General features: G+C 35.3%; 2 protein-coding genes across 5 annotated transcripts in view; one reads left to right on the forward strand and one right to left on the reverse strand.

The window, feature by feature from the left end:
* LOC111507668 (uncharacterized) overlaps nt 1-23,824 on the forward strand; it is a 47,512-nt gene extending 23,688 nt beyond the window's left edge. For 3 of the 4 annotated variants that reach the window (XM_074184482.1, XM_023163010.2, XM_074184483.1), the window contains 7 exons: nt 2,976-3,301; nt 7,262-7,532; nt 10,215-10,523; nt 10,577-10,713; nt 22,973-23,125; nt 23,180-23,447; nt 23,514-23,824. In XM_074184482.1, coding sequence (XP_074040583.1) covers nt 2,976-3,301; nt 7,262-7,532; nt 10,215-10,523; nt 10,577-10,713; nt 22,973-23,125; nt 23,180-23,447; nt 23,514-23,809 — 1,760 coding nt within the window. In that variant the 3' untranslated portion in view covers nt 23,810-23,824. Of the gene's footprint in view, nt 1-2,975; nt 3,302-7,261; nt 7,533-10,214; nt 10,524-10,576; nt 10,714-15,609; nt 15,741-22,972; nt 23,126-23,179; nt 23,448-23,513 lie in introns of those variants that run through there. The other variant, XM_023163011.2, reaches the window with a different exon arrangement.
* Nucleotides 15,773-20,637, reverse strand: LOC111507672 (ciliary microtubule-associated protein 2). The gene is made up of 6 exons (XM_023163018.2): nt 20,385-20,637; nt 20,094-20,317; nt 19,883-20,041; nt 19,075-19,255; nt 18,882-19,016; nt 15,773-15,990 (listed from the first exon to the last, which is right to left on the reverse strand). Exons 1-6 carry the CDS (start codon nt 20,561-20,563, stop codon nt 15,786-15,788), a joined length of 1,083 nt encoding a protein of 360 aa, XP_023018786.2. The 5' UTR covers nt 20,564-20,637; the 3' UTR covers nt 15,773-15,785.
* Nucleotides 23,825-25,104: the final 1,280 nt, after the last annotated feature.

Consider the following 25,104-nt stretch of genomic DNA (forward strand, 5'->3'; position numbering starts at 1 on the left):
CAGTTAGTGTTCCTTTTTGTAAAAACGTATATAACCAAAGGTTTGTTACTTACTTTGGACCGAAACTTGTCAATCAAGTTTCCATTGAACTAAGAAATATAAAAAATTTTAATGAACGAAAGAAAACAATTAGATCCTTCATTGATCACAACTTTGATTTCTCAAAAGAGATATTTGAATCAACTAACTGAATCGTGTCTGAATTTTTTTTTATTTATCTCACACCTGCCTCCTCTTCGCCTTACTGTCTGGTTCAATACTGCTTCAGGTTGATCATTGCTTTCTATTATTTTTTTATTATAAATTTTCATTTCTTACTAAAAGGAATGAATAGTTTTTTTCTCACATTCATGATTGTGTTCAGATCTGGGAAATTACGTAACACAAGATTTGCTTAGGCGTTTCCCAAGAACAGAACACCACCACTTATTTATTGTTATTTATTTATTTTTTATTTTTTTTCAATCTACTGTAATTATTATTAAAGATATGCTAACATCTATTATAGACAATAATATGTATGTGAATTGAATAAATTGATTGATTGATTGATTGATACTCTACAACTGGCAGATTTTCGCTGTTTTTTCTGAAAAAGTATTCACCTCTAGAAAACTGACATAAATAAAAAACAAATACCCCAAAAACATCTACATAGATACTCTTCTGATAATTATACACAATCAACAACATACAACTGGGCATTTGTCTCGAAACGTGCTTTTTTTCGGGAGTGTGCTGCATCGAGCTTCTAATTCTAGCTTCAATATTCGTTAAATTTGACAAATGTCATTTTTCAACCAACAATAAGGCTAGAATTATGTTTTTCGTGGCAGTACACTTTCGCAAAGAAATTTTTCACATATAGTCAGTGGGCATACTTGAAAACTGGCTATAAATCAAATCATCTAAAGGAACAATTTGTTCAGGCCACTGCACTGTAGGTTGATGAGCTGACACCTATCAGAAAACAACTACTCCCCTGGCTAACACCATGAAGGGCGTTGGATTATATCCGACAGGTGTCAGTGCAGGATTCTTCACTGAAGTTATTTCTGCATATGTTGTTGGCGATACAACTGCCGCAATAGATTTTCAATTATGACATGAATAACTTTAGTGAATATGCAGGAATAACTTCAGTAAAGAATCCTGCACTGACACCTGTCGGATATAATCCAACGCGCTTTGTGGTATTAGCCAGGGGAGTGGTTGTTTTCAGACGGGTATCTGTAGTAAATCCGGCACGGTTTTACTATTATTATTATATATACGTATCCCACTGAAACATCTATGATTTTATAGCTGGGTCACCAATAAATAATACGTCATTAACTGTCTATCAACCCTTGGTAATCCTTTCGCTATTTCCGTGTTTGGTTTATTCAAATAAAATTTGGCAGCTACGGCGCACCAGATGCGAATTTCTCTACATCAAATTTTGGATGTCAGGCAAGTCCGAAAGAGGCTTGAATTCCGCCTCCTGCACTAGGAGGAGGTCTTCAGTTGCAGACACTTCGCAGACACTTCATTCCACGAGGTTACTATGGTAGATTTTAAAATAAAAGCCTGCTTAAAACCTTCAGAAGAAACTATATTCAATAATAAATAAAAATATTAAAAAAAATTAAAAAATAATAACCATAAATAAATCTCAAAAAAAATTAAACTCAATATTCGTGCCTTCGCCGGAAATTATTACTATAATATACGAGAGTGACGAAATACTCTAACTTGGCCGATGATTTCTGACCGCTAAATATCTATAATGCAATTATTAGGTCCACTCTGTATACAAATTTATTACAGCTAACTCCTTCCCAAAATCATAGAATGGTTAGTACACAACATGTATAATTAACTCACCGCTGCCTTTTTCCTGCTCGTCCCCTATTTTAAAACTTTTGCACTACACTGCTCGATTTTCGCTTCAGAATAAAAGACTACTCAAAATCACGCCAACTGCCTGTTTTCAAGAATAAAAAATTAGATTCCACCCAGGAAAACTATCTCCCAAAACAAAATATACCGCCCTTGATTGACCGTCAAGAGAACCCTTCAAACTCCCTAGTTTTCGAACCTCCTCAAAATTAACGCAGACCTACTTCATAAAAAACAAAGACTTTCGCACCACTCCCAGACCGCTACCTTAAGCGAAGAGCTCCCAGAACCCTCTGTCTTTTCTCCTTTCAAAAAGCCAACAAAATCAAATCACGAGTCTCTCGTCCCTCGCGTTTCTCAAACCGTTATTTCTTCATCGTTGCCCCCGTACGACGTAGGTCCTTAAAAACATCTTTCGATGAGTTCTCAAAACTTTCAATTCATGAGAAATTGATATGCCCTTATCGAGTTACGTGATAATTATCTCTGACTGGGCATCTTTTCAAGCCGATGAATAGTGTTTATCTTAACACTCTCGGTCCCTTGGCCATAATTTAACGTTTTATGAGAGATAGTTACGGCGTTTAAAAATAATCTGAATTGAAGAAATCTGTCTCTTTCCGAATTTAGAATTTATATTACCATACATAGCTTTCGCTAGGTATTACATATCAGTCCATTAACCTACAGCGTAGGGAGTTGAGGCTGGCCTGAACGAATTATTCCTTTAGATGATGTTCAATTTGATGTTCAACGATGTACCATACATAGCTTTCGCTAGGTATTACATATCAGTCCATTAACCTACAGCGTAGGGAGTTGAGGCTGGCCTGAACGAATTATTCCTTTAGATGATGTTCAATTTGATGTTCAACGATGTAAGCAGACAAATCCGTTATCACAGGTTCCATGAATATTCTTTCAGTTTATGGAAAAAGTTCTGACGTTATGCAAACAGACCTTTCGAAATTTCTGAAGCTATAATTTATTTTTAAAAAAAAATAAGAGATATCTTGTGAATGATGGCTAACTACCTCATATTGGTTTACAAACATAGCATTTACATGTTTCAGTAAAGTTTCATATGTTTGTAGGTAATGAATTTGTAAGATCTCCACCAAAAAATGTTTCACCAGAAGAAACTATAACTAAACGTCAGGTAACAGTACACGCAAAAATTATACGACCTCTTCTAGAAATCTCCTCCCAACACGTAGAGTTTCCAGACACACCTTGTGGTTCATACTCAACTGCCGAGATAGAACTTAGAGCTTTGGAAAATGAGATAATATTAGAATGCGATTTCTTGAAGAATAATTCGAAATTGTTGTTACCAAACTATGAAGCATGGTTTAAAATCACCGGAGATAACGAACAAATAAGGATCGAACCCAGTTGTGGCATATTAAAAAAAGGAGAGGTAATACATTTTTGATTAATTTTTTTTGCTAGAAGTAGGTAAATTATTGGGAAAGAAACTTTTTGGATTTTTACTTCATCTCCATCTTTATACAAAAATCGTGGGAAACTTAAAAGAAGAAAGAAAGCAATTAAGTTCAAATGAACTATTCACAAAGATGTATTGATCATAATGATCTCACCCCAAGAAACAAATCTGTTTATATTAGTGATTTCAACAATATATAAAACATATTATTACTCAATAAAAAAATTGTCAGACAGTCATGATTATTGAAAACAAATCTTAAATTATCAATTTTTTCAATTTGTTTTTTAAGTGCTCTACAAATTTGGTATTTTTAATTTTTCTGGTAAGCAATTATAAATAATAATACCTTAGTTTATTTTATTGCGTGAGTAAATTATTTATTATTATTATATTTATGTTTGAATTTTTGTGACCAGTAAACCCTTCGTGTATAAATTCCCATTTCATGAAGAGTTTGAATATCAAAAATATTTTTTCGTTAATATCAATTTATATTTATATCATTTTATTATCTTGTTTAGAAATACTTTTGAAGGTTTCAAACTATTTTCATATGTCAGAATTAAACAGACGAATTACCTGGAAACTTAAAGAGGAAGGGACATAACGCGGATAGTTTTTCTGAGTTCAGTTCAGAACGCTGATCGTTCTGAGCTAAATGCAACAGTGAATAGGTGAGATGAATGCGATAATTATAAAGTGTGATAGATATAGTAATCAGTTGTAATTGCGAATTATTGAATAAAATTATCAAATTAGAATAAGCGTACCACTTCTTTATTATTAAGAAGCTGCACAGGCATAAATATATATTTTATAATATATATATAAATATATATTTTTTTACAAATTATTTCTCAACAGGATATTTGAGAATTTTTCCAAACATGAATAAATATGATTGTTAACTTTGTGCACTAGCAATCATAAAGAACATGATAAAAATTCATTGAAATCGTGACATTTACTTTGTAGCTTTTGGAGTAGGGGAGACCGGGTACAAAAGTAACACTTTGTACTTTCACTTCGATTTCTGGCTGGGTGTTACTGTTTTTATTAAATTAATATAACCATGTATGAATTCAGTTTATGTCCTTTACACTAGTAACTCGATTTATTTTATTATGATGTGTTTTATATGAATAACATCAATTCAAAAAAAATTTGTTAGTTGTTACTTTCGACCACGTAGGCAGGTCGAAAGTAACACGTTGTGGGTCGAAAGTAACAAGACCAGGGATTGGTAATGAATACAGTATTCTACGTGGTGAATCAAGAAATTATTTATTTGAAGACTTCGTAATAATAACACAAATCAACTTCTGTATTTTAAATGTTCAAAAATTATATATTAAAAAAACGAATCAATAAAAAGTATTCTTAGTTTAAGTAATGAGATCAATTCAGTATGATGTTAATCATTTTTTTATAATCAGACTTCTTTAACTCAGTCATTATTCTCTCACTCATAATCGTAATTATGGCACACATAATTCTTATCGTCACCAACGCAATCCACATGGGACCACATTTTACATTCGATACATTGTATCCACTGTTCATTTGGTCGACTATTGCCAAAAGTTTCTAAACAGACAAGACAGAAGCAATCTTCGTCGTCAAATTTATTTCCCTTTTCTTTTGGTGCCTTCTTTGTCTTTTTTCCTTTTCTCTTTTCTTTTGCACATATCAATTTTCTTTTACCTTCTCTGGTATTAGTTTGCAGTACCATTTTCTTGGCTTTATTTTGTTGTTGGTGTTCTTGTTCAATTGAGTTTTTTTCGGGAATATCCGTCAGAATGGTAGTCTTACGTTTTTTACGACCTTTATTTGTTTCAGTCCTCGGACCCGCTTGTGGTCAAGGTCTGGATAGAATTTGTAAATTGCAGCTCGCTAGGTTCTGCCACTGGTGATTTGGATTTCTGATCAAAAATTGAGTTGGCTAACACAGGATCAGTGTCAGCAGAGATCGGGTCCGGCATATTTTAATCAGCCGGTGGTTGATCATTATTGTTTGAGAAATCATTGCTATCTGTATGGTGAACAGATAGGTCAATTGATGTTGGAAGATCATCAACTGGAGAACTTGTATCAACTTGAATGGATGATATTGCGTCAGAACTGTTCAACACATCATTTGGCGGAATTTGTCTGTTAACTTGTAACGGCCGGTCAGTCACAAATGATGGCGCGTAGTCAACAGCAGTGAAAATATTCCTATTAAATGGACTTATGCCAGTACAGGTGAATCCAGCAATTGCATTTCTATTAGTGACAGAAAGAGGAAATGCTTCTCTAGCAATTCCAGGAATGTAATGAATAGTCATCGTTCGACCAGGATGATTTCGCATCCAGTTGTCTCTAGCGGTGTTTATCATTTTCTTGAATGGCTCAAATACTGCTCTATCCAAAGGTTGAAGTTTGTGTATGCAATGGGGTGGGAACGATAGCAGTACTATTCCATTTCCTTTACAAAAATCTAGAGCATTAATCGATATATGCGATGCATGGTTGTCGAGCAGTAACAAGCATTTCTGATAAACTGTGGGATTGACTTGTCTTTTGAAATGTTGTAGAAATAGTAAAAATTCTGCATCCTGCATCCATCCACTAGCATTGCCAGCTCCAGCACAACCAACAGGACCCTCGCGTAATATGTGGTCTTGGAATCGTTTCAGTGGGAATACAAAAAAAGGCGGGATATGTCCTCCTTGAGCATTGATGGCAACAGCAACAGTTACTAATCTTCCACGCTCTGCTGAGGTTAGTGCACCCACTTGTTCAATTCCTTTTTGAGCTACAATTTTGCTAGGTTTTTGAACAGTGCTCACCCCTATCTCGTCCATATTCCAGATATCTTTTGGCTCGAATTGGTACCTATCCATTACCTCAGCAAGATTATCAAAAAATTTACTCACATTATGCTCGTTGAAACTTGAAGCCCGCGACAGACTTGTTGCTTGAGGACATCTCAAAGACAGGCTGGGGTGTCGTTTTAAAAATCCCGTCAACTATTCCTTACCCGCCATTCGACTATCGTGCCACTTTTCAGGAAAAGTTTTTCCATTTTTAATCGCTAACTCGTAGGCCAGTTTACGAAATTCAGATAGAGATAGCCCAAAATACACTGCAGAGCACTCAATTAAATAGTCGCGTAGATTACTTTCCTCATTATTAGTAAAAACTCGGTTGACGCAACGGCAGCCCACAACTGCGCTAGTATTTCCTGCTTTTAGTTTTTTTATAGATCTATATAATGTTACATGGCAAACATTATATTTTTTTGCCAGACCTCTAATTTTTGTACCATCTTTAAAATGCTCTTCAGCCGCTTTTTGATAAACTTCCGTGTCGGTAGTTCCTCGTTCAGTAGTTCTTATGCGTTGTCTGTTGAAGTAAAGACACACATAAAAATATGATAGATAATTAAATCATAACGGGGACAAAAGTAACATGTTACTTTTGTACCCATAAGGCTATGTTACTTTCGTACCCGTCCACATTTTTGTCAAAACGTCCAACATAACCTTCAAACGGAACGTGCTATACAAAAATGAATTTATGCAATATATAGTCACTCTAATCAAGAATGGATATGCGAATATTCAGATTAATATCATCCTTTTCAGACTTCGTAAACATTCAATAAGAATACATCTAAAAACTTACTTTTGATTTGTGAAAACACGTAATGTCCTGTCACACAGCCTAACGACGCATGACGCACGCGGCGACTGAATTCAATTGAGGGGGCGCTTCTGGCTATCGTCTGACGGCGGTAAAGCGGTGTTCGTCTATTGGATCATTCTAGAGAGCATTTGTTACTTTCGACCCGCTGTTACTTTTGTCCCCGGTCTCCCCTAATTTTTTTTGATTATATCATATTTATTATTTTTTATTTCTTTCCGTAAAGTGGTTTTTTATTTTTAGGCCAAAAAAATTATTTTGATTGCCAAACCTTCCACTTTAGATCATGTAATAAAAGATACTGCGAAGGCAATAAAATATTCTGAAATATACGAAATGAAGAAACGAGAAATTGAACTCGCCAGGAGTCGCTCACAGTTAAAGAAAAAGTCAAGTAAAGCATTACGAAATGTCAAAGGCAGCAAGAAATCTGTCAAGCAGAGAAAAGATAAGAAAAATGACAAGAAAAAAGGATTGGGGAAACAAAACACGGGAATCGACCTAAAAAGCACAGGTGAACGACTATTGATATTTCCATGGTATAAAACAAAGTCGCTTTCCGCTTTCCGCTGCGCAACGGATTTTGATGTGTTTTTTTTTTAAGAAAGAGTGATTCAAGAGGAAAATTTATATGTAGGTACTTACATAATCTAGCAGAGAAATACTGATAATTTTAGAGGTTTCTAAAGGGATGTCGTGAATAAACATATTTTTTTCGCTTACATTACAAAGCTGGCTGAACCCTACGAGATAGACCAAAAAATGTACTACAATATTATACATCTAAAAGTGTACAATAGTTTTTCAAAAAAGTCCACGATGGTATATGTCTATCTCTTAGACATATACCATATAGACATTGTTCATTCAAAATAGTATCAATATGGTCTTTTACAGCATGTTACTTAAATGAATATTTTCGAAGATATTACAGATTTAAAATGCAGGAACGTTGCGGTTGCGGCGGTACCGGCCGGAGGCCGGCGGCGCGTGCCTATAAAGAGCGCGTCGAAGGCAGCGCTCCGCCCTATGGAAATTTATGATTTTAGCGGCGATCGCATGCGTTTATATGTATATTTAGTATCAGCATTACACCCGTACGGAGCCGGGGCCTGTCGCTAGTAATTAATAAATCATATATTATATACGAACAAAAAATGTTCGAGACAAACAACAAGAACAAGTGGCAACACCTATAAAAGCAACAAGATTATTGAAAAATTGAAAAAGTTTTTTCTTTATCTATTATTTTGTCTGTAAAGGGGTTGCTGACCATGTACCCGAAACTCCGACCCATCGAGGAGGCGTACCAACATCAATAATCAATGATCCCTCCTCACTATGTGGGGTAATCATTCGGTCTGAGAGTCGTGTGCCATGAGAAGACGTAGCAAACCACGACAACTTCCTGCATTTTTTATCCAGCCAATATTTCTATCGTTTTGAAACAAGCTATTATATAATAGAGAAGGCAGCAGGTCATTAATAACTCCGACAATCAGAATAACTATTCAAAAAGAGTGGTTCGGATTCAGTACGCTTTCCCTCCTCATTTCCATAGATGTTCGTTTCTCGTTTAAGCGGAAACTCCAAAAGAAATCGTCTCCAATGGTCGTGGAGAACAATATCGTAGGAGTGCTGATGATGTAGGTGGATATAAGGGTCTCAAACGTCCTACATCAATGTCAGCAAAACGACTAATGTTTACCAAGGTGTTAAGATATCATCTTAAACTCGGTTCCCTTATTTTGGAAATCACTTTTATTTTTAGTATACTTAGGCAGTGAATTTTTATAACTAGTAAAAAGAAGACAAGGTGTTTTTGAATATTTATTGTTAACATGTTTCAGCTTAACCAATAGACGATATTATATTAAGGATTTCATTTGGAGCACATATGTTTTTTTCTGTTTACTAATCTGCGTGTTTCTGTAATCTGTGTAAACTGTCATTAGTAGACGATGTTTTCATGGTCCATTTTTGAGTTTTATTTTCTGTTTGAAAGTTGTTTTCATTGTAGGTATTCATTTTATAGTCCATATCGATAAGGATTTTGTTTGCAAAACATGTTGTGTTGACTACTATGTAAATTTGTTATTAGTGTCAGTTGTTATATGTAGTTGATCCATCAGTTCAGATCTGAATCCGTTGTTTACTGTAATTTGCTATATAATTGTTGTTCATATTGTCTACTGGTTGTGTCCCGCGGCTTCGCCCGCGTAGAATTTGGATGTCACATTAAGGTTCGTGACAGACCGTTTTGAACAAATAGTTACAATATTTTTTTATTAATCCAAAACATCAGGTTTCGATCTCCAAAACTGACGAAATTCAATACAATTTTTTAACCCCTATTTTTCCCCTATTTATGATGGAAATTCCTGATTCCCTTTCTTGGTGCTTATTTACGCTATACAAAGAACCTACCTGCATATTTCAAGATTCTAGGTTTAGTAGCTTCGGCTGTACGTTGATTTAAGAGCAGGCAACAGCTAGTAATTTATAATTTCACTATAAAAATTCAGTAACTGAATAAATATGCCGACTGCACCAACTAATGGATAGCTTCGACAATCGAATTATGTTACCTATAAAGAAATTCGCAAAACTAACACAACCGTCAACGACGTCTGTCCTCACGCGTCTGCCTGCGTTCGGTTCGCGTTCTCGACGATGGCGCTTCATTGCTTAGACCGCCCTTCGACCCCCTCGCATCATCCCTCGTCATCTCACAGTAGACGCGACGCGTAATGGTTTACTGCGTTGCATCTTATCGTGATAACTTTTAAACGATTCGTCGAAATTACTTAGTGTAAGATACAAAGTTTATCTTTATTGAATACTTAAAACGACAATTGTATCAATTTTTACAGATATTCTAAAATATGCATTGTGAAAAAATATCAAATTTAATTGTATTTTGCGCAAGCCAAGGTAGCTCTCAGGAGGCAAGAATTTTTCCGAACCACATAATAACCAACTTAAAAAAAGCTCCAAATGAAATTCTTTTCCGAAATCATCAAATTATTTTGCCAGTATCACAAACAAAAGAATATATTCTTCCGAAACTTGAAAGTGAATAATGTATTTATATAAAAGTTAAAAAGGTACGGGCCTATAATATTCCCCTGAGGTACCTACTCCATAAAAAAAGTGAGATGAATAAGTATTGTACAATATATTTCTTCTGCTTCAGAACGAACTGTTCTTCCTGAAATTACGATAACTGATGAAGAATTGGAAATCAGTTATCTCGATTATTATCCTGCGGAAATGTTTTACTGGAGAAGCCTCGAACCGTACACACTGAAGTCGAAATTGGTATGTAATATCAATTACGACAGTCCAAACATGATACGGAAGCAGGAAACCATTTACTTGGATGTATTCTGTAAAGTAATCAGACCCGATTTCATAACCAATTTGAAACAACAAAGGATCAATTTTGGCACTACTGCTGTGGGAATGGTCTCCACTGAATATATCATACTACAGAATATTAAATGTACCTTGATTGCGGACTTTCTAAGACACGAAAATTATAAAATGACTTTTTAGATAGTGCCATCAAACCAAAAATAAGTCTTCTTAATCCCGTTGGGCCATTCAGAGTACCCCATTTAAGGAACTGGGATCTACCTTCTGAGAATTATTTGAAGCTACCCATCAAATTTGAGCCCAGGATTGACGAAAAGGTATGTACAGATTGTCAAATCTAGAGACTTGATCATTCTCACAGTCTACGCGTTTCCTGTGAGAGTAAGCATTAGGCTGAAAGAGGATGTAAACTAGCACTCGTCAAGAAATATAATATCACATACTGCAAGTGAGTGCTCTTACCAACGCATATACTCAAATCAACGCGCATCTGGTGGGGGAGACAGTATCTAAATTTAGAAAGCTCTTCCTACATTTGACAGGTTGTACAAGAATGTACTGAAACATTCTTACTCTACTATGGAAGCAAATAAAATTTGAGAGTCGATTTATTTTATTATTCAATATACCCTTCTTTTATTGACTAATTGGACTCTTCAGTATTTTATATTTGCGCTCCCAAACATCAGAACTGTATCTGACTTGATTTTACTTTTCGACTTGGGCAAGACTTTGGTTTTGTTTAATATGAAAAAATGACAAGATAATTTTTTCGTACCGTCAACCACCACTTTCATTTACAAATCTACCTCTCAATTGTCTTTTATACAGGGTTGAACAGAAAAATTGACACAAATATACTATAAAATTAAATGAACAAGATTAACAATAACAAACGTTTTAAATTAAACTTCCGCAGGAACACTCTCTCCCAGTGATGAAATATTATTCATCACTATTCTTCATGTTAATCAACATCTAGAAGACAAAGTTTGGTAACAGGTCTTCTGTATGTACCAATATTTGTTTTTATATCGACTACTTGTACATTGCCATCTGAACTTGGATATGTTGCAGTCACTACACCTTTGGGCTAAGTGTTTCTCAAGAGTTGGCTGTCGACTATAATCACCATGTCTTCAACCTTGATTTTTCTTGTGGGTGATATGCACCATTTTGTTCTTCTGGTTAATACCGGCAAATATTCTTTGATCCAACGGCGCCAGAAATGATCAGCAAGCAATTGAGATTTTGACCATTGTTTCCTTGTGATCAAGCCTTCTTATTCAAACTTTCCTACAACTTGTGCTACACTTGGCTTGAAAATCACGGTATCGACCTTGATCCATCCAATGATGGTTTTTGAATCCGTCCAAAAATATCACGAATCAATTTTTATATTGTGACTTTTTTTATGCAAACTGCCAGTCTACTTTCCAGAACCGTAGCGTGAAGTTCAAGCCTGGGAATTCGAAGGTAGACAACAGCTGCATGTGCCTGGGCACTTGCATCACAGAAATATGAATCTGAATTTCTTCGGCTCCAAAAATATTGGAAACATAACAACGAGGAATGGACAAAGTTGAGATTTTTTCAATATTTCCAACCCATATTCTCCATATTTTCATCATTTCTTCATTCAGTTCATCATCCCATCCAATTTTTGAACGCCAAATATCCTGAAGATGTATTCGAGCAGCTATTGTGAAAGTATTAAGGAAACCAAAAGGATCAAAGACTGGCACGACTCTTTTCAGTACCTCCCTTTTTGTTACGTTTATGGCAAGTAACATTTTGAGGTCTTCGGAGTCCCACTTTATTAAAAAGGAAAAAACATCTTGATTTTGGTTCCAAAAAAGTCCTAATATTCTCGCAGTGGGTAAAGGCAACTCCTTTTCTAGGTCGATATTTTTTTTTCTGGAATTTCGAAGCTCTTCTGGTATGTACTTCAAAACATTTTCGGAATTACTAGACCAGTTTCGTATGACAAAACCTCCTCGACTATGAACTTCGATCACATCCGATGATATTTTCTTTGCTTCTTCAATTGTATCTACACTATCGAGGTAGTCATCGACGTAGTGGTGTTCTCTAATGGCTTTTACAGCTTGTGGAAATTCTGCCTCAAATTCCTCAGCATTTCTTCTCATAACATATTGAGCCGATGTTGGAGATGATAGCCGTCATCTCATATTCTTGCGTATTTTTGTCATGACTCCGTCTGTCTCTCCACAAAAATTTCTGTGCATGCCTATCCATAGATATGGATATGGAACATTTCCTGAATATCTGCAGTCACAGCTTTATTTTCGTATTCAAGACCAAAATCTTCGTTTCTGTTCATCTTTTTCTCTATGGATTTTAATCGGCACAGGGCAGTAGGTTTACTATTTGGTAAAGTTACCTTGTCGCTTTTCCATAAAAGTCCAGTTTCCCATCTGTATGCAGCTATCCTTTTTGTCGTATCTTCCAAAATTTACAACCAAATTCTCAATTTTGAAATTTTAACTAGTTGATCCAAATCGTCATACCGATGATTTATAAAAAAGGAAAATTGTTGATATATTCGTCCAAAATACCGTTTTGTGTTGTTTCCATACGCAACCCATCCCAACTTCGATCTTGATAAAATAGGTTGTTTTTTTCTCCTTCGTGGACTTCTATGATGAGATCAATGTTGTCCTGTCCGATAAGAATTTGTGGTTTCACACAATGCATAGATTCAATATTTACTTGTTGAAGATGATTCCATTTCTTAGATACACTTTTAGAGTTCATTGAATGTACAGGAAGAGATAAGTTATGGATATTTCTAACATTATTTAAATCGTACTCAATATCTTCATTCTTTACTCTTATCTTCAAACTGATCTTCTTTGAGTGGAGTTCTTCACAGGACATAGAATTTGTCCAACTGATTTTCAAACTTTCTGTTGGTCCAGTAGCACCTAATTTCTCAGCCAATACAGCATCAACCGTGGTCACCGTAGAACCTTCATCAAAAAGAGCATAGGTGTTGATTTTACCTTTGGGGCCAGTTAATTCTACAGGAGCTATTCTCAATAAAACTTCAGACTCCTTGATCCTGGCGGAATGATGGCAGACTTGCTCTTCGGAGTTCTCCAGTACCTACTGTTTCAGGTTTTTTATGTAACAAAGGATGATTTTTGTAAAGGCAGCCATTAACATCACGTTTTCTTGCTTTGACAAAGTTTTGTGTGATGTGATGATCCTAAACAACTAAAACATACTTTATTTTCTTTCACCCAGTCCCAACGCTTCTCAACTTCTAATTTTTTGAAGTTGTGGCACTTTTCTACTTTATGTCCGTCTTTCTTGCAGAATTTACATCTGAATGTTGGTTCATCTGGTTGAATGGATGTAGTACAGACATATCTCTTCTTTTTATCCAGTTCTCTTTCAGGAACAACGTACATTATGGTCTTACTTATTTCTTCGATTCAAAGAGAAAATTCTACAATTGTGACAGACGTTTCAATTCCACGTTTCAAATTCACTTTTTGTTTTCCCCATTCTATTTTTAAATTTGTGCTCAATTTGATCACTGCTTCGTTGAAAAGGTTTGGATTCAATAAATATTCATCGCGGTTTAAACTTTGCACAGTAACTGCCAGATTTTGAATTTTATTGGAAAAGTCTAAAATATTGTCTAATCTGTCACCTCTCTAGTCAGGAATCCTCCTCACACATACTATTAGGTCTTGTATAATTATATCGGGTCTACCTAATCGTTTTTCCAGTGTACTGATAATTTTGTCGACTTCTTGAGTGAAACTGAGCAAGGCGTTAACAGATTCTCTGGCTTTACCTCTTAGACATTTTTGAAGTCGCACAATATTTTCGGCATTGGAAAATCCACAAATTTTAGTTGTCTCTTTGAACTGAATAATGAAATTAATCCACTCTCCAGCTTGTCCAGAAAATATTGGAAGTTCCTTGCTGAACGATTGTCTGGCCATGAATTTGTTCAGTTTCTGGTCTTCCGTCATATCTTCGTGGGGGAAACTCTGGAGTTGCATTTTCTCCATGTTATCATGTGTTGATTTCACCCAATTTTCAATGAATGACCCTTTACTAGTTTGCGTTTTCGTTTCTTCGTCTTGTTTTGAATAAATGGATACACCACAGCTTTCAAGTTCAGCTTCTTTTTCTATTAGACGTTTTTCAATTTTTCTGCTAGACGTCTTTCTTTCTCAAGTTCAATTTCCAACTGTCTGCGTTGAATGGATTTACTACTTGAAATACTTTCTGGAACTTTAATTGATATTTCTGAAAGTATTTCTTCCTTTTTACTTTAAAATTCTGCCGAGATTTCTAGTTTTTCCATATTTTGCAAATTTATGGTTTTAGATGTGTCATGGATTTGACAGCCTTTGTCAAAAATTGCTGGTACTTTTGCCTTTATCCTTTCACTTCTTCTCAAAGGTACTGAACGTGAAGCAGACATCTTCCACAGGGTTGTTCTTATTGAAAACTCGAAGGACCACTTATGTATCTGAATTGGTTTTACTTTTCGACTTGGGCAAGACTTTGGTTTTGTTCAATACTGTAACGAATTAAAGAATTACCTGTCTTAAACAAATTTATTTTTAACAACATTTCACTATCACAACTAATTTATATACAACACTTAACAAACGACGCTTAATTTATCTTCACGGTTAGAATTCTTTCTTTAAACCCACGATTCACTTTCTAGATACAGACTCCCTCTCTGAGCGAGGACCCGACCTTTTATATTGGTAACGAACGTTCTAGATACCTCTAGCGGTTTCGGTACTCATCTATTCTTTTCGTGGCGATTCGTCGATTGCATTCCTTTCGCGGTGAGTCATATGTTTGGTGTCTGAGATAACGGTCAGGGCCGGCTTCAGATTCATTACAATATGAAGAAATGAGAATATAATTTTTTCGTACCGTCAACAACAACTTTTTATTTACAAATCTACCTCTCAATTGTCTTTTATACAGGGTTAAACAGGAAAATTGACACAAACATATCATAAAATTAAATGAACAAGATTAACAATAACAAAAGTATTAAATTAAACTTCCGCAGAAACAAGAACTGTAACACTGATATTTGCGAGCAGTGCTAGTTTTGGATTTATTCTACGCCAGAGGTTCCAGTTCTACCTTCCCTTTGATACACTTCAGCACTCTTCATTTATTCAGAATCATTCATTTTTCAGATTGTGGAACGGTATGAACCCATTAAGACAGTAAGAAAATTTGAGTTCCCTACAAAAATTGTGTTTCACAGAATTCCTCCTAAAACATCTAATTTAGTGGTACAATCGAACCAATAAATAAAATTATTTACACTCAATTGCATTTTGAATGAATATACACACACTGTTTCAACATTTTAATAAATATTATACTCAACAAGGTCGTAAATTCGCCTTTGAATTTTTGACAAAAACACCCAAGAAGGTCTTTTGAGTTTCATGCATCTTGGGGCCTTTGGCGTATATCTACCAGGCCCAGGTGAAATTGTCCAATTTGGAGGTGGCCGGGCACTTTCTTTCGATGTGTTGAAGGCATACATATTTTCTCGTTTTCGCTGAATACTGCAAAAAATCAAGTTGAAAATATTTGGTAATATTAGCAGATATATAAATTGAAATGAATTGCATCGTTCAATCTTAAAGATCCCTCTAGGAAATAATTTGTTCCTTTGATATATTCAGCTGATACATAAGATAGAGGCTAAGATCAAGTTGGCGAGACAACACGCGTCCAATGTGTGATGGTTTACAGGGAGGCAAACAGGCCTTTCCAGCCCATAGTGCAGCTGATATCTGCCAAATTACGACGAATCCACCGCATTTTGAGTCAAGGTGTGCTGCTGACCACCAAGCAGCACTGCCTTCATAGGATACGAATGCTAGTGACCGCTAAAAAGTCACTAGTGAGTCCCGCGGAAAACCTTCAGTTCCGCGAGAAACCTTATCGCTTATTCCAAGAGCCTCCGTGTTTTGTGGATAATCCTTCTGGAAAAACACCCACAGCCACTCAACTTAGACAACTGGTTAAGCCCTAGTACTCTGCTTTCAGCAGAGGGATTCCAAGTCTCTGCTGCTCTACACCTAGATGGACTGAACACTTATTGGTGGAAAAAACTATCAAGGACTTACCACCATCTAGGTAGAGTTTTCAGCTCATAACTGGACGGAGAGTAGCCGATTCTGAATTGATCTGTATAGGGGGCGGGGGCGATTGTACTTATCCCCAGAAGCGAAGATTTGTCAATTCCTGCCATCTGGGCAGAGTTTTCAGCTCATCACCGGACGGAGAGCACCCGATTCCGGATTAGTCTGTAAAGAGGGGGACCGTTCTTATCCCCAGAAATAAAGATTTGCCAGACCGATAACATACTTAAGTTCGTGATTCAGTTGACCGAGTATTCGAACAGATATCAGCAGAGAGGGTCGAAGAGAGAAGTTTAAGCGTTAACCTCTTTATGGCCTGGATCGAGTATACAAGGCATTTGCTACAACATCGTATGATATCATCTTACATTAGGTCATATGCCTTGCGGTATCAGACAAAATATTCCACTCTGGCGGACTCGCTACACCATAACATATGGTCCAAACAGAGCGGGTCAATTTCAGAAGGGATGTATTTCAGGATGACTTCCTTAGTCTCTTTTTTATTGCATATCACTATCTTAATTAAAAGTTGCGCTCCGAAATATTCGATTGTATAACAGTCCTTGAGGCTGGTGGAAGAGTACACGCATGCTATAGATATAAAATTCGGGATAGACTGGATCTCTTGGTACACGGTATTCGGTATACTCGTACTCCTTAGATTTGGAGAGACCCAAAGCTTGGTGTAAGCAAATTGTTAATAATAATAATAATAATATCGTCTTAATTATCTTCTAATTCATTTAAAGCAAATAATCAGGTACGGTTTATTTATTATATGAAGATAAAAGGCAAAGTTCAATTCACATGATGACAAGTTATCATTCAATTGCTCTTCCACCTAACCTGATTAGGAAGTACCTACCTGAATATATATGCAACTCTTCGACTTTTATCATAAACACTGAAAACGAATTAATGAGCTAAAAGCTAAAACAGTGAACTTTTCAGAAAATAATGTATATACAGTGTGACCCATTTTTAATGGAAACACCCCTCTAAAATTTGAAGATGTAAATCGATTTAAATATTTTTTTTAAATGTCAAGTACTAAAAGGTCTACCTTGGGACAAAATTTGAAATGTTTATTGAAGTTTCAGGGCATACTACGATATTTTTTCTTAGTCGAAAATCGGGATTTTTTATTAGCGATTTTTTTTTATTGAAAAAATCACTACGCCACTGGATTCAGAGTGCCTCTAAATAGGTGTGACAAAAATTTCAAGAAAAAATATTCATTCATTATTAACAAAGTTATGACAACTCAAAAATTCGAAAACACACAGTTAACAGTCACAATATATCATTTTTTTTATGATTTCAACAATAAAGTGCCGCCAGATGGAAAAAAAAAACAAATAGCGTAAATATTTTTAATGAAAATAACGGAATTACATTCACACAATTCAACTAACAATGAAGCAAAAAATTTTAATAAACGTTACTAATAACTAATTATTGAAATGTTTCGATTCAGTGCAACAATTAATTCTAACTCATATTCTAGTAGCCTCTACTAATCCACCACGTATTTCGATACATGTGTCGTAGCGCTTACGAATGTTTCTGATTTACGTTCCTTAATTCTTGAGGGCTAATATCTGCACATACCTGTCGAATTCTTGCACAAAGTTCATTTCTATCTCTTGAGCGGTTTTTGTAAACCTTTTGTGTGAGAAGTCCCCAGAGAAAAAAATCCAAAACTGTGAGGTCTGGAGATCTGGGTAGCCACTCTATAAACGGACTACCACGGCCTATCCATCGGTTTGGAAAATGTTCGTTAAGCCATTGCCATTGTTAGTTTTAGTTAATTTGCGTGAAAACTTGAATGTAATTCCGTTATTTTCATTAAAAATATTTACGCTATTTGTTTTTTTTTTCATCTGGCGGCACTTTATTGTTGAAATCATAAAAAAAATATTCTAGTGGCTATATCTGTTGATATAGGGTTTTTTTTATAACTGTTGGCTGTGTGAGTTTTCGAATTTTTGAGTTGTCATAACTTTGTTAATAATGAATATTTTTTCATGAAATTTTGGTCACACCTGTTTAGAGGCACTCTGAATCCAGTGGCGTAGTGAGAAAAAATATCGTAGTTATGCCCTGAAACTTTAATAAACATTTCAAATTTTGTCCCAAGGTAGACCTTTTAGTACTTGACATTTCGAAAAAAAAAATATTAAAATCGGTTTACAACTTAAAATTTTAGGGGGGTGTTTCCATTAAAATATATATATATATATATATATATATATATATATATATATATATATATATATATATATTATATGAGTTTTTAACAATACCTGGTCAGAGCTGAAAGATCATAATGAGCCGGCCCTGGATCTCTTGGATTCCTGTAGCATAAGCTGAGATCATTTAGCATGTGTCTTACTGTAGGTTTTTTGGTGAATCGGGCGCCTTGCTGGAATTTTCCAGTTCTAAAACGTAACATACATTTATTGTCACCCGGTAGGCGTTCACAATCATGAATTTTACTTTGATTTGGATGGGTGGTGTAAAAGCACGTCAACAGTACTTTTTTCGACGAAAAAGTAATCTGGAACTTTTGTATTTGACACACCAAAGTGATTTTTTATCGTAGATTCATCCCTGGGACCAGTAAATAAATCATATGGACCCCTCAGTGAAACAACTCTCTGTGATTTTGCATCAATCCCTGCGATTCAAAACGAAATATAAAAATAAAAAACAATTTTCTAATCCAAGATGAAACTCGAATATCCCCATTACAATTTATAGTCTATACGAAGTCAATCCGAACAGCTAAATAAAAGAGTAATGTACCAGATCTGATAAACTTACTAGTTAATACCATAAGAAACCTCCCACATAAAAATAATGATTAGGCCTCGTGTGAATTTCCACGCCGCTTATGCCATATAAAGAAACTGCCGACGTTCGGTAACTATTCAGTTTTTATGCCATTTGAATTGACTTCGTACACACTATTAACAAAATTTCTAGGACTGGAATCGAATTAACTGACCGTATGGATGATTTTAAGAATCATCATTGTAATAAGTTCATAAGTATCTCTTTATGCAAGAAATGGGTATTTTCATCTCTCAAAGTTATCCTGAAACATGTTGATGAGAAGATGAAGACAATTTCTCTTCCAGTTTGTATCTAGAAAAATTTCTGTGTAAAATCTTCTTTCATTCAGGAGTTTGCCATATTTTTTGTATAATGATGGAGAAGTAAAAACCCAAGTAGATTTCTTCCCAAAAGCTAATCTCTCTCAAAAAATATTTTATTTTGTAAATTCGAATGAACATTTTCATACCTTTACCATCTTGGGGATGATACCAATTCGGTGCCAAAGTATATTTTGGTGCGTTGGATTTGAACCTATCAGAAAATCCATCCCTTTCAAATGTTGGAAGATTGGAAAAATTCTTGTGAAGAACTGTTGATGTATTTTGTATCTTTCGAAAATAGGTATCTGAAAATAAAAAACATAAAGAAAAAGAACGCCATCGCTTTATTATTTTCACTAGGTGCTGGGATATGGTCGATATCGCTGTCCTTGAATCTTTCTCCAGTTCCGAAACCTATATTTGCCAGTACAGAGGAATCTTGCCTTCTGTACAAATTTTCATTGACATCATTTGAGCCGGGCCCTCTTAAAGTTTTATCAAGCTCTCGCTCATAAAGAATTTTTGCATTTCTATAATCCAAAAACTTTGAAACTAGCTCAGTTTCTAATTTCGTTTTCCAGCTAAAACAAAAAACGCGGATTTTCATGAATGCCTCTGCCTTTCAAATGAGGAAAATCTGATATTCACCAAATTCCTTTCTTTGATTTGCAATGGGGATACTGTGGATCGTAACTACCAGGTCCTACTTTCGTAATTTGTTTCTTCATAGCCCCAGACGCATCTAATTCGGGATGAAAACCAAGCTTGTTGAAACGTTTTGTAGCAGTTCCAAAAGGAGCGCGTGTTTTAAAAGATTTTTCGGTCATTTTTAAATATTACAATGGAAATAAAAAAGAGTAAATGTCAATCTGAATTTTATGACAGTGACGTACACTCTGCTTGAAGGAAGTCACAGAATTATCGATAATAAGTCAATTTTTTTTCTTGCTGTCATCGGCATCGACTACATTGGTCATTAGCCTCGTGTCCTGGGTAGGCAATGTCAATAACTCCCGAGCCACCTAGGGAGCACCATGACTATTGAGTCCGTCAACCATATAACGTTGCAGAATCATCCCAACTTCAACTAGATAAATTCTCTCGAGAAAAATATCTGGTCGAGGTTGGGATCGAACTCACGACCTTCCTGTCGTGAATAGGGCGCACTACCACTGCGCCAATTCACCACTAATAGGTTAATTAACAAAATGGTTAAGGCTTTCGCGGCCGAGGTTTTCAGTGTCACTATTTTTCGGGTTTGAAGGCGGTCGATTTTTGGAATTTTTTCCTGACGTTTCGCTGCCGCGAGTAGCTAGATTCTTCAGAGGTATATACATCCTGAGTTAATCTCCGATAACTCGGGATCACTGGATACCACTGAAGTCTCAAGGAGTTTACGAAGTGCCATGTCAAGACTGCGACGAGACTTACATCGGCCAGACCAACAGGCGAATCAACATACGCAAAGATGAACACAAATTAGCAGTGAAGAGAAAAGTCACTATGTCTTCTCTCTTCCAACACTTATTGGCGACAGGACACAACATCAATTTCGAGAACACAAAAAACACTAGCAAGCAATGAACACTTCTAAAGAGGAGACAGATTGAGACCTCAGAGTGAACTCGTCACGAGGGAGTAGGCAGATCAAGGCCTCGGTCAAGTCCCATCAATTTCTTAAAAATGGTACTGATTTTTTGGGACACCAAACAAATCTTCTATCTACTTTTTTTCTGATTGATTCGGCCGTTACTTGATGAAGGTCCATAGTAATTTCATAAACTACATCATACGATTTGATCTTGACAAACTTTATTTTCAAAAATATATCACATGTTTTGCTATCACAGTAGCTTTTTTATAGTGTATCTACCTTTCTCATTATTCATGTTTGTTCCTACGGATTATTTATCTGAAATGTTTGTTTTATTTATTTTGCTCATGTACTATTAATTCATTAGAGTTTGGACTGCTACGATTACTTGTCCAATCCTCAACTCTTAAATGACATTGTTAAAAAACTTAGCCCCAATTTACGTATGGACTGCTACGATTACTTGTCTAATCCACAACTCTTAAATGACATTGTTAAAAAACTTAGCCCCAATTTACGTATGGAATGGGGTAGAAAAGTTTTACAATTGAAAAAATGTAAGAATTCAGTTACCATCACAGAATTTTCCATATGAAAGTGAAACTAGTGAAGCAGTTAGATGCGTTGTTGGACCAGAACAGGAACAGGACAGATAGAAGAAGTACGTTTTTAATACGAGTCAACAAGAAAAAATAGTTTATAAATGTAAATATTGCAAAAAAGATAGAAATAAAGTTGAAACATGAAAATTTTTCAAGAAACTTGATAATGAAAAACGTTGTGAGTGGAAGAGAAAATAAAGTGTGTTTTACTTGTTTTGGATCGTCACATCTCACAAAATTTTGCCGAAGTAAGAAAAATTGTAAAATCGATGGTTGTGTTTTCAAACATAACCCCCTTTTGCATAAAGTATTGGAAGATAATTCAGTTGAGGTGGAAGAGCAAGTTAATCATCATGTCAACCATTCCCAGAAGACTAAAAAACTGTTAAGGATTGCCTCTGTTGAGTTAATAATCAATCGGTCCTGGAGGTAAATTTAATACATTTGCCCTCTTTGACGAACCACATAGTTAAAGAACAGGAGTTCTTCACCAGGAAGAAGTATTCTTACGGATTATAATTTATTAGCTGAAGAACAGGAGCTCTTCACCAGAAGGGAGTGTTCCTACGGATTATCTATTTGAAATGTTTGTTTTATTCATTTTGCTCATGTACTATTAACTTATTAGAGATTTTCTGACTACTTGGCAAAAATAAACAGAATTTGAATACTTGTCAAACATAAAAATCACGTCTTGTCATTCAAAGTATTTTCATTAAAAAAACTGTTAAAACCAAAAGCAATTTCAAAACCAAAACTAACCGGAGTCAGAAACATCTTGGTTTTTCTATTGATTTTTCTCATAATACTATACATCGTATATATACGTAATATTATATACTATATACGTTTTGGCAACATATAAATTGAACTCTCACTGAAATGCTCCTAAATGAATGAATATGTTACTACTTATATTTATATTTCCTTTCTTAGTTGGAAAAATCATAAACAATAAATTCGGGTAATTTTCTACCAGAAACATCTCCTATAATTAAATGTAACACTTATTGTAAAATAAACCTTGCATCCATTTACAGGTCGAAGAATATTTTGAAATTTCTTCAGGTGAAACTATATTGCCATTAATTCTTGAGGGGACCGGCATATTACCTGATTTAGAATTCAAACCAAATGTTCTGGTTTACAGACTGGACACGAAAAGTAATAAGGTAGCAGAATGTGATTTGGAAGTAATATGCGTCCACTCAAATATGGAAAGATTTTATCTCTGATATCTGTTTCAGATTTTGAATAAATGCTGTGCTGTTGTAACAATACACTTTGAAAAAGTATTGGAACTTGAGGGTACCATGATTACAGAGTCAATTGGAAGAGATGATAAATCTTCAACCCTTACTCAAAAATCTAATACTAAACAGAAATCGAAAACACCTGAAAAGACCAAGGTACCAGATGAAAGGACAAAAAAATCACTTCCACTTCCGAAATTTTTTGACAAATTGACTATCATAGAAGAAACCTCGATTAAAGACCGTTTCAAAACTAGAAAAGGTAAGGTAAATAATCAATTTTCTCTCGTTCTGTTTCTAACGACTTCGTTACAAAACTCATAATCAGGAGAATCGTTCTTTGATATTTTGAATATTGAAAACAATCAAGTACAACTACCAGGAAATTCCGAAAAAGTCGTAAAATTTTGTTTCGGTACTCCCGAAGCATTACTGAAGAGAAAAAAGGAATTAACGGAAAGGGACAACAAGAAAAAGAAGGAAAAATTTACGGAGAAAAGTGGTTCTGGAAAATCAAAAGATGGTAAAAAGGTTGCAGATATCATGTATTACTTGGCGAAATACAACATTAAACTAGGAAACAGTTTCGTAAGAGATGTAATTCTGATCTGTTATTTCAAATAAATATAAAATTTCTAATTTTTTTTTTATAAGGTGGAGATTTTCTCCAATAGCTTCGGTGCTCTTGCACCGATCACTGACTCTAGTAATAATGTAATGGGCAAAGAACGACGGCAGTCTGCATTTGTACGGCTAGATAGAGTTCTTTTTCTCGTTGACTATTTTGCTACTTGGAAACGTCTGACTTATCTGTTTCCTCATTGCATTTTTTTTTCAATCTTCTCATGTCACCGACTTCATCATTCCAACAATTTTGTTCCCTGTATTAATAACACTATGTATTTACTGTACTGTCAATGAATCTTTAAACATGATCATTAATTTATGCATCTGAAATAGGTGGACAAAGTGATGAAAACGCACCTCACTGGAACAACCTAACCTTTTAGTGCATAATATATCTAATGTATTTATGAATTTCTACACTCAGCAGCAAGGAAAAATGTATTGTAACGAATTAAAGAATTAACTGTCTTAATCAAATTTATTTTTAACAATATTTCACTATCACAACTAATTTATATACAACACTTAGTAACTAACGCTTAATTTATCTTCACAATTGGATTCCTTTCCTTAAACGCACGATTCGCTTTCTGTTCCATTCTCATTTAAACTCATTTATTTTGTATCACACTGTATGTATTTATATTGACACGAGTACCTTCGAGTATCGGGCGTGCGTGTGTGGTACCACGAAACGAGAAACTTATCGCCTCTCTACCAACCAGTGTCTAAAAATCTGCCGGCGCATCTATATGCTCAACTCACCAAGGTAGGTCATGAAAAAGTACAATACAGTGAAATTATTTCTAATATATCAGTAACCTTATTATATACAGTCTGCTAAAACACCACCTACTTTCTAAGTACAGACTACTCCTCGGGAGTAGTAGTACACGTATATTCACATATTTTGGTTAGTATTTTACAATTTGTTTGGTGTATTTGTTATGACCCTGCTATAGGCTCGTGCCTCTTCGGGGTCACTCCTCGGGACGGAGAGCGACCTTTTTATATCGTCAACGAACGTTCCGGATTTCTCTGCGGAATTCGGGACCCATCCCCACCTTTCCCGCTGGTTCGCGATCAGACATGCGTTTGCTGACTAGGACATCGGTCAGGGCCGGCTTCAGATTCATTACAGTATATAAACCGAAAAGGTAATTTAATTTGGCTTCACTTTATAAAACGGCAATTTGTCCTTTCATTCACCTGACCCAGTATAAATGAAAAATACAGTAGTTTCAAACTCACTCAAATTAATTCCATTCATAATTACCGCACGAGAATATTTC

This window comes from Leptinotarsa decemlineata, unplaced genomic scaffold (assembly GCF_025532065.1).
Source record: "Leptinotarsa decemlineata unplaced genomic scaffold, Ldec_3_MD MMD2_tig00026354_RagTag_RagTag, whole genome shotgun sequence".
NCBI classification, from domain to species: Eukaryota; Metazoa; Arthropoda; class Insecta; order Coleoptera; family Chrysomelidae; genus Leptinotarsa; species Leptinotarsa decemlineata.

Bases quoted from the DNA above. Each gene is read 5' to 3' on its own strand.
- LOC111507672 (XM_023163018.2), bottom strand. From the start codon at position 20,563: ATGACCGAAAAATCTTTTAAAACACGCGCTCCTTTTGGAACTGCTACA. The intron at 19,017-19,074 runs GTAAAATTCATG...GTTACGTTTTAG, and splicing joins CACCACCCATCCAAATCAAA to AACTGGAAAATTCCAGCAAG. The intron at 15,991-18,881 runs GTATTGTTAAAA...GATTTTTTGCAG, and splicing joins GATCTTTCAGCTCTGACCAG to TATTCAGCGAAAACGAGAAA.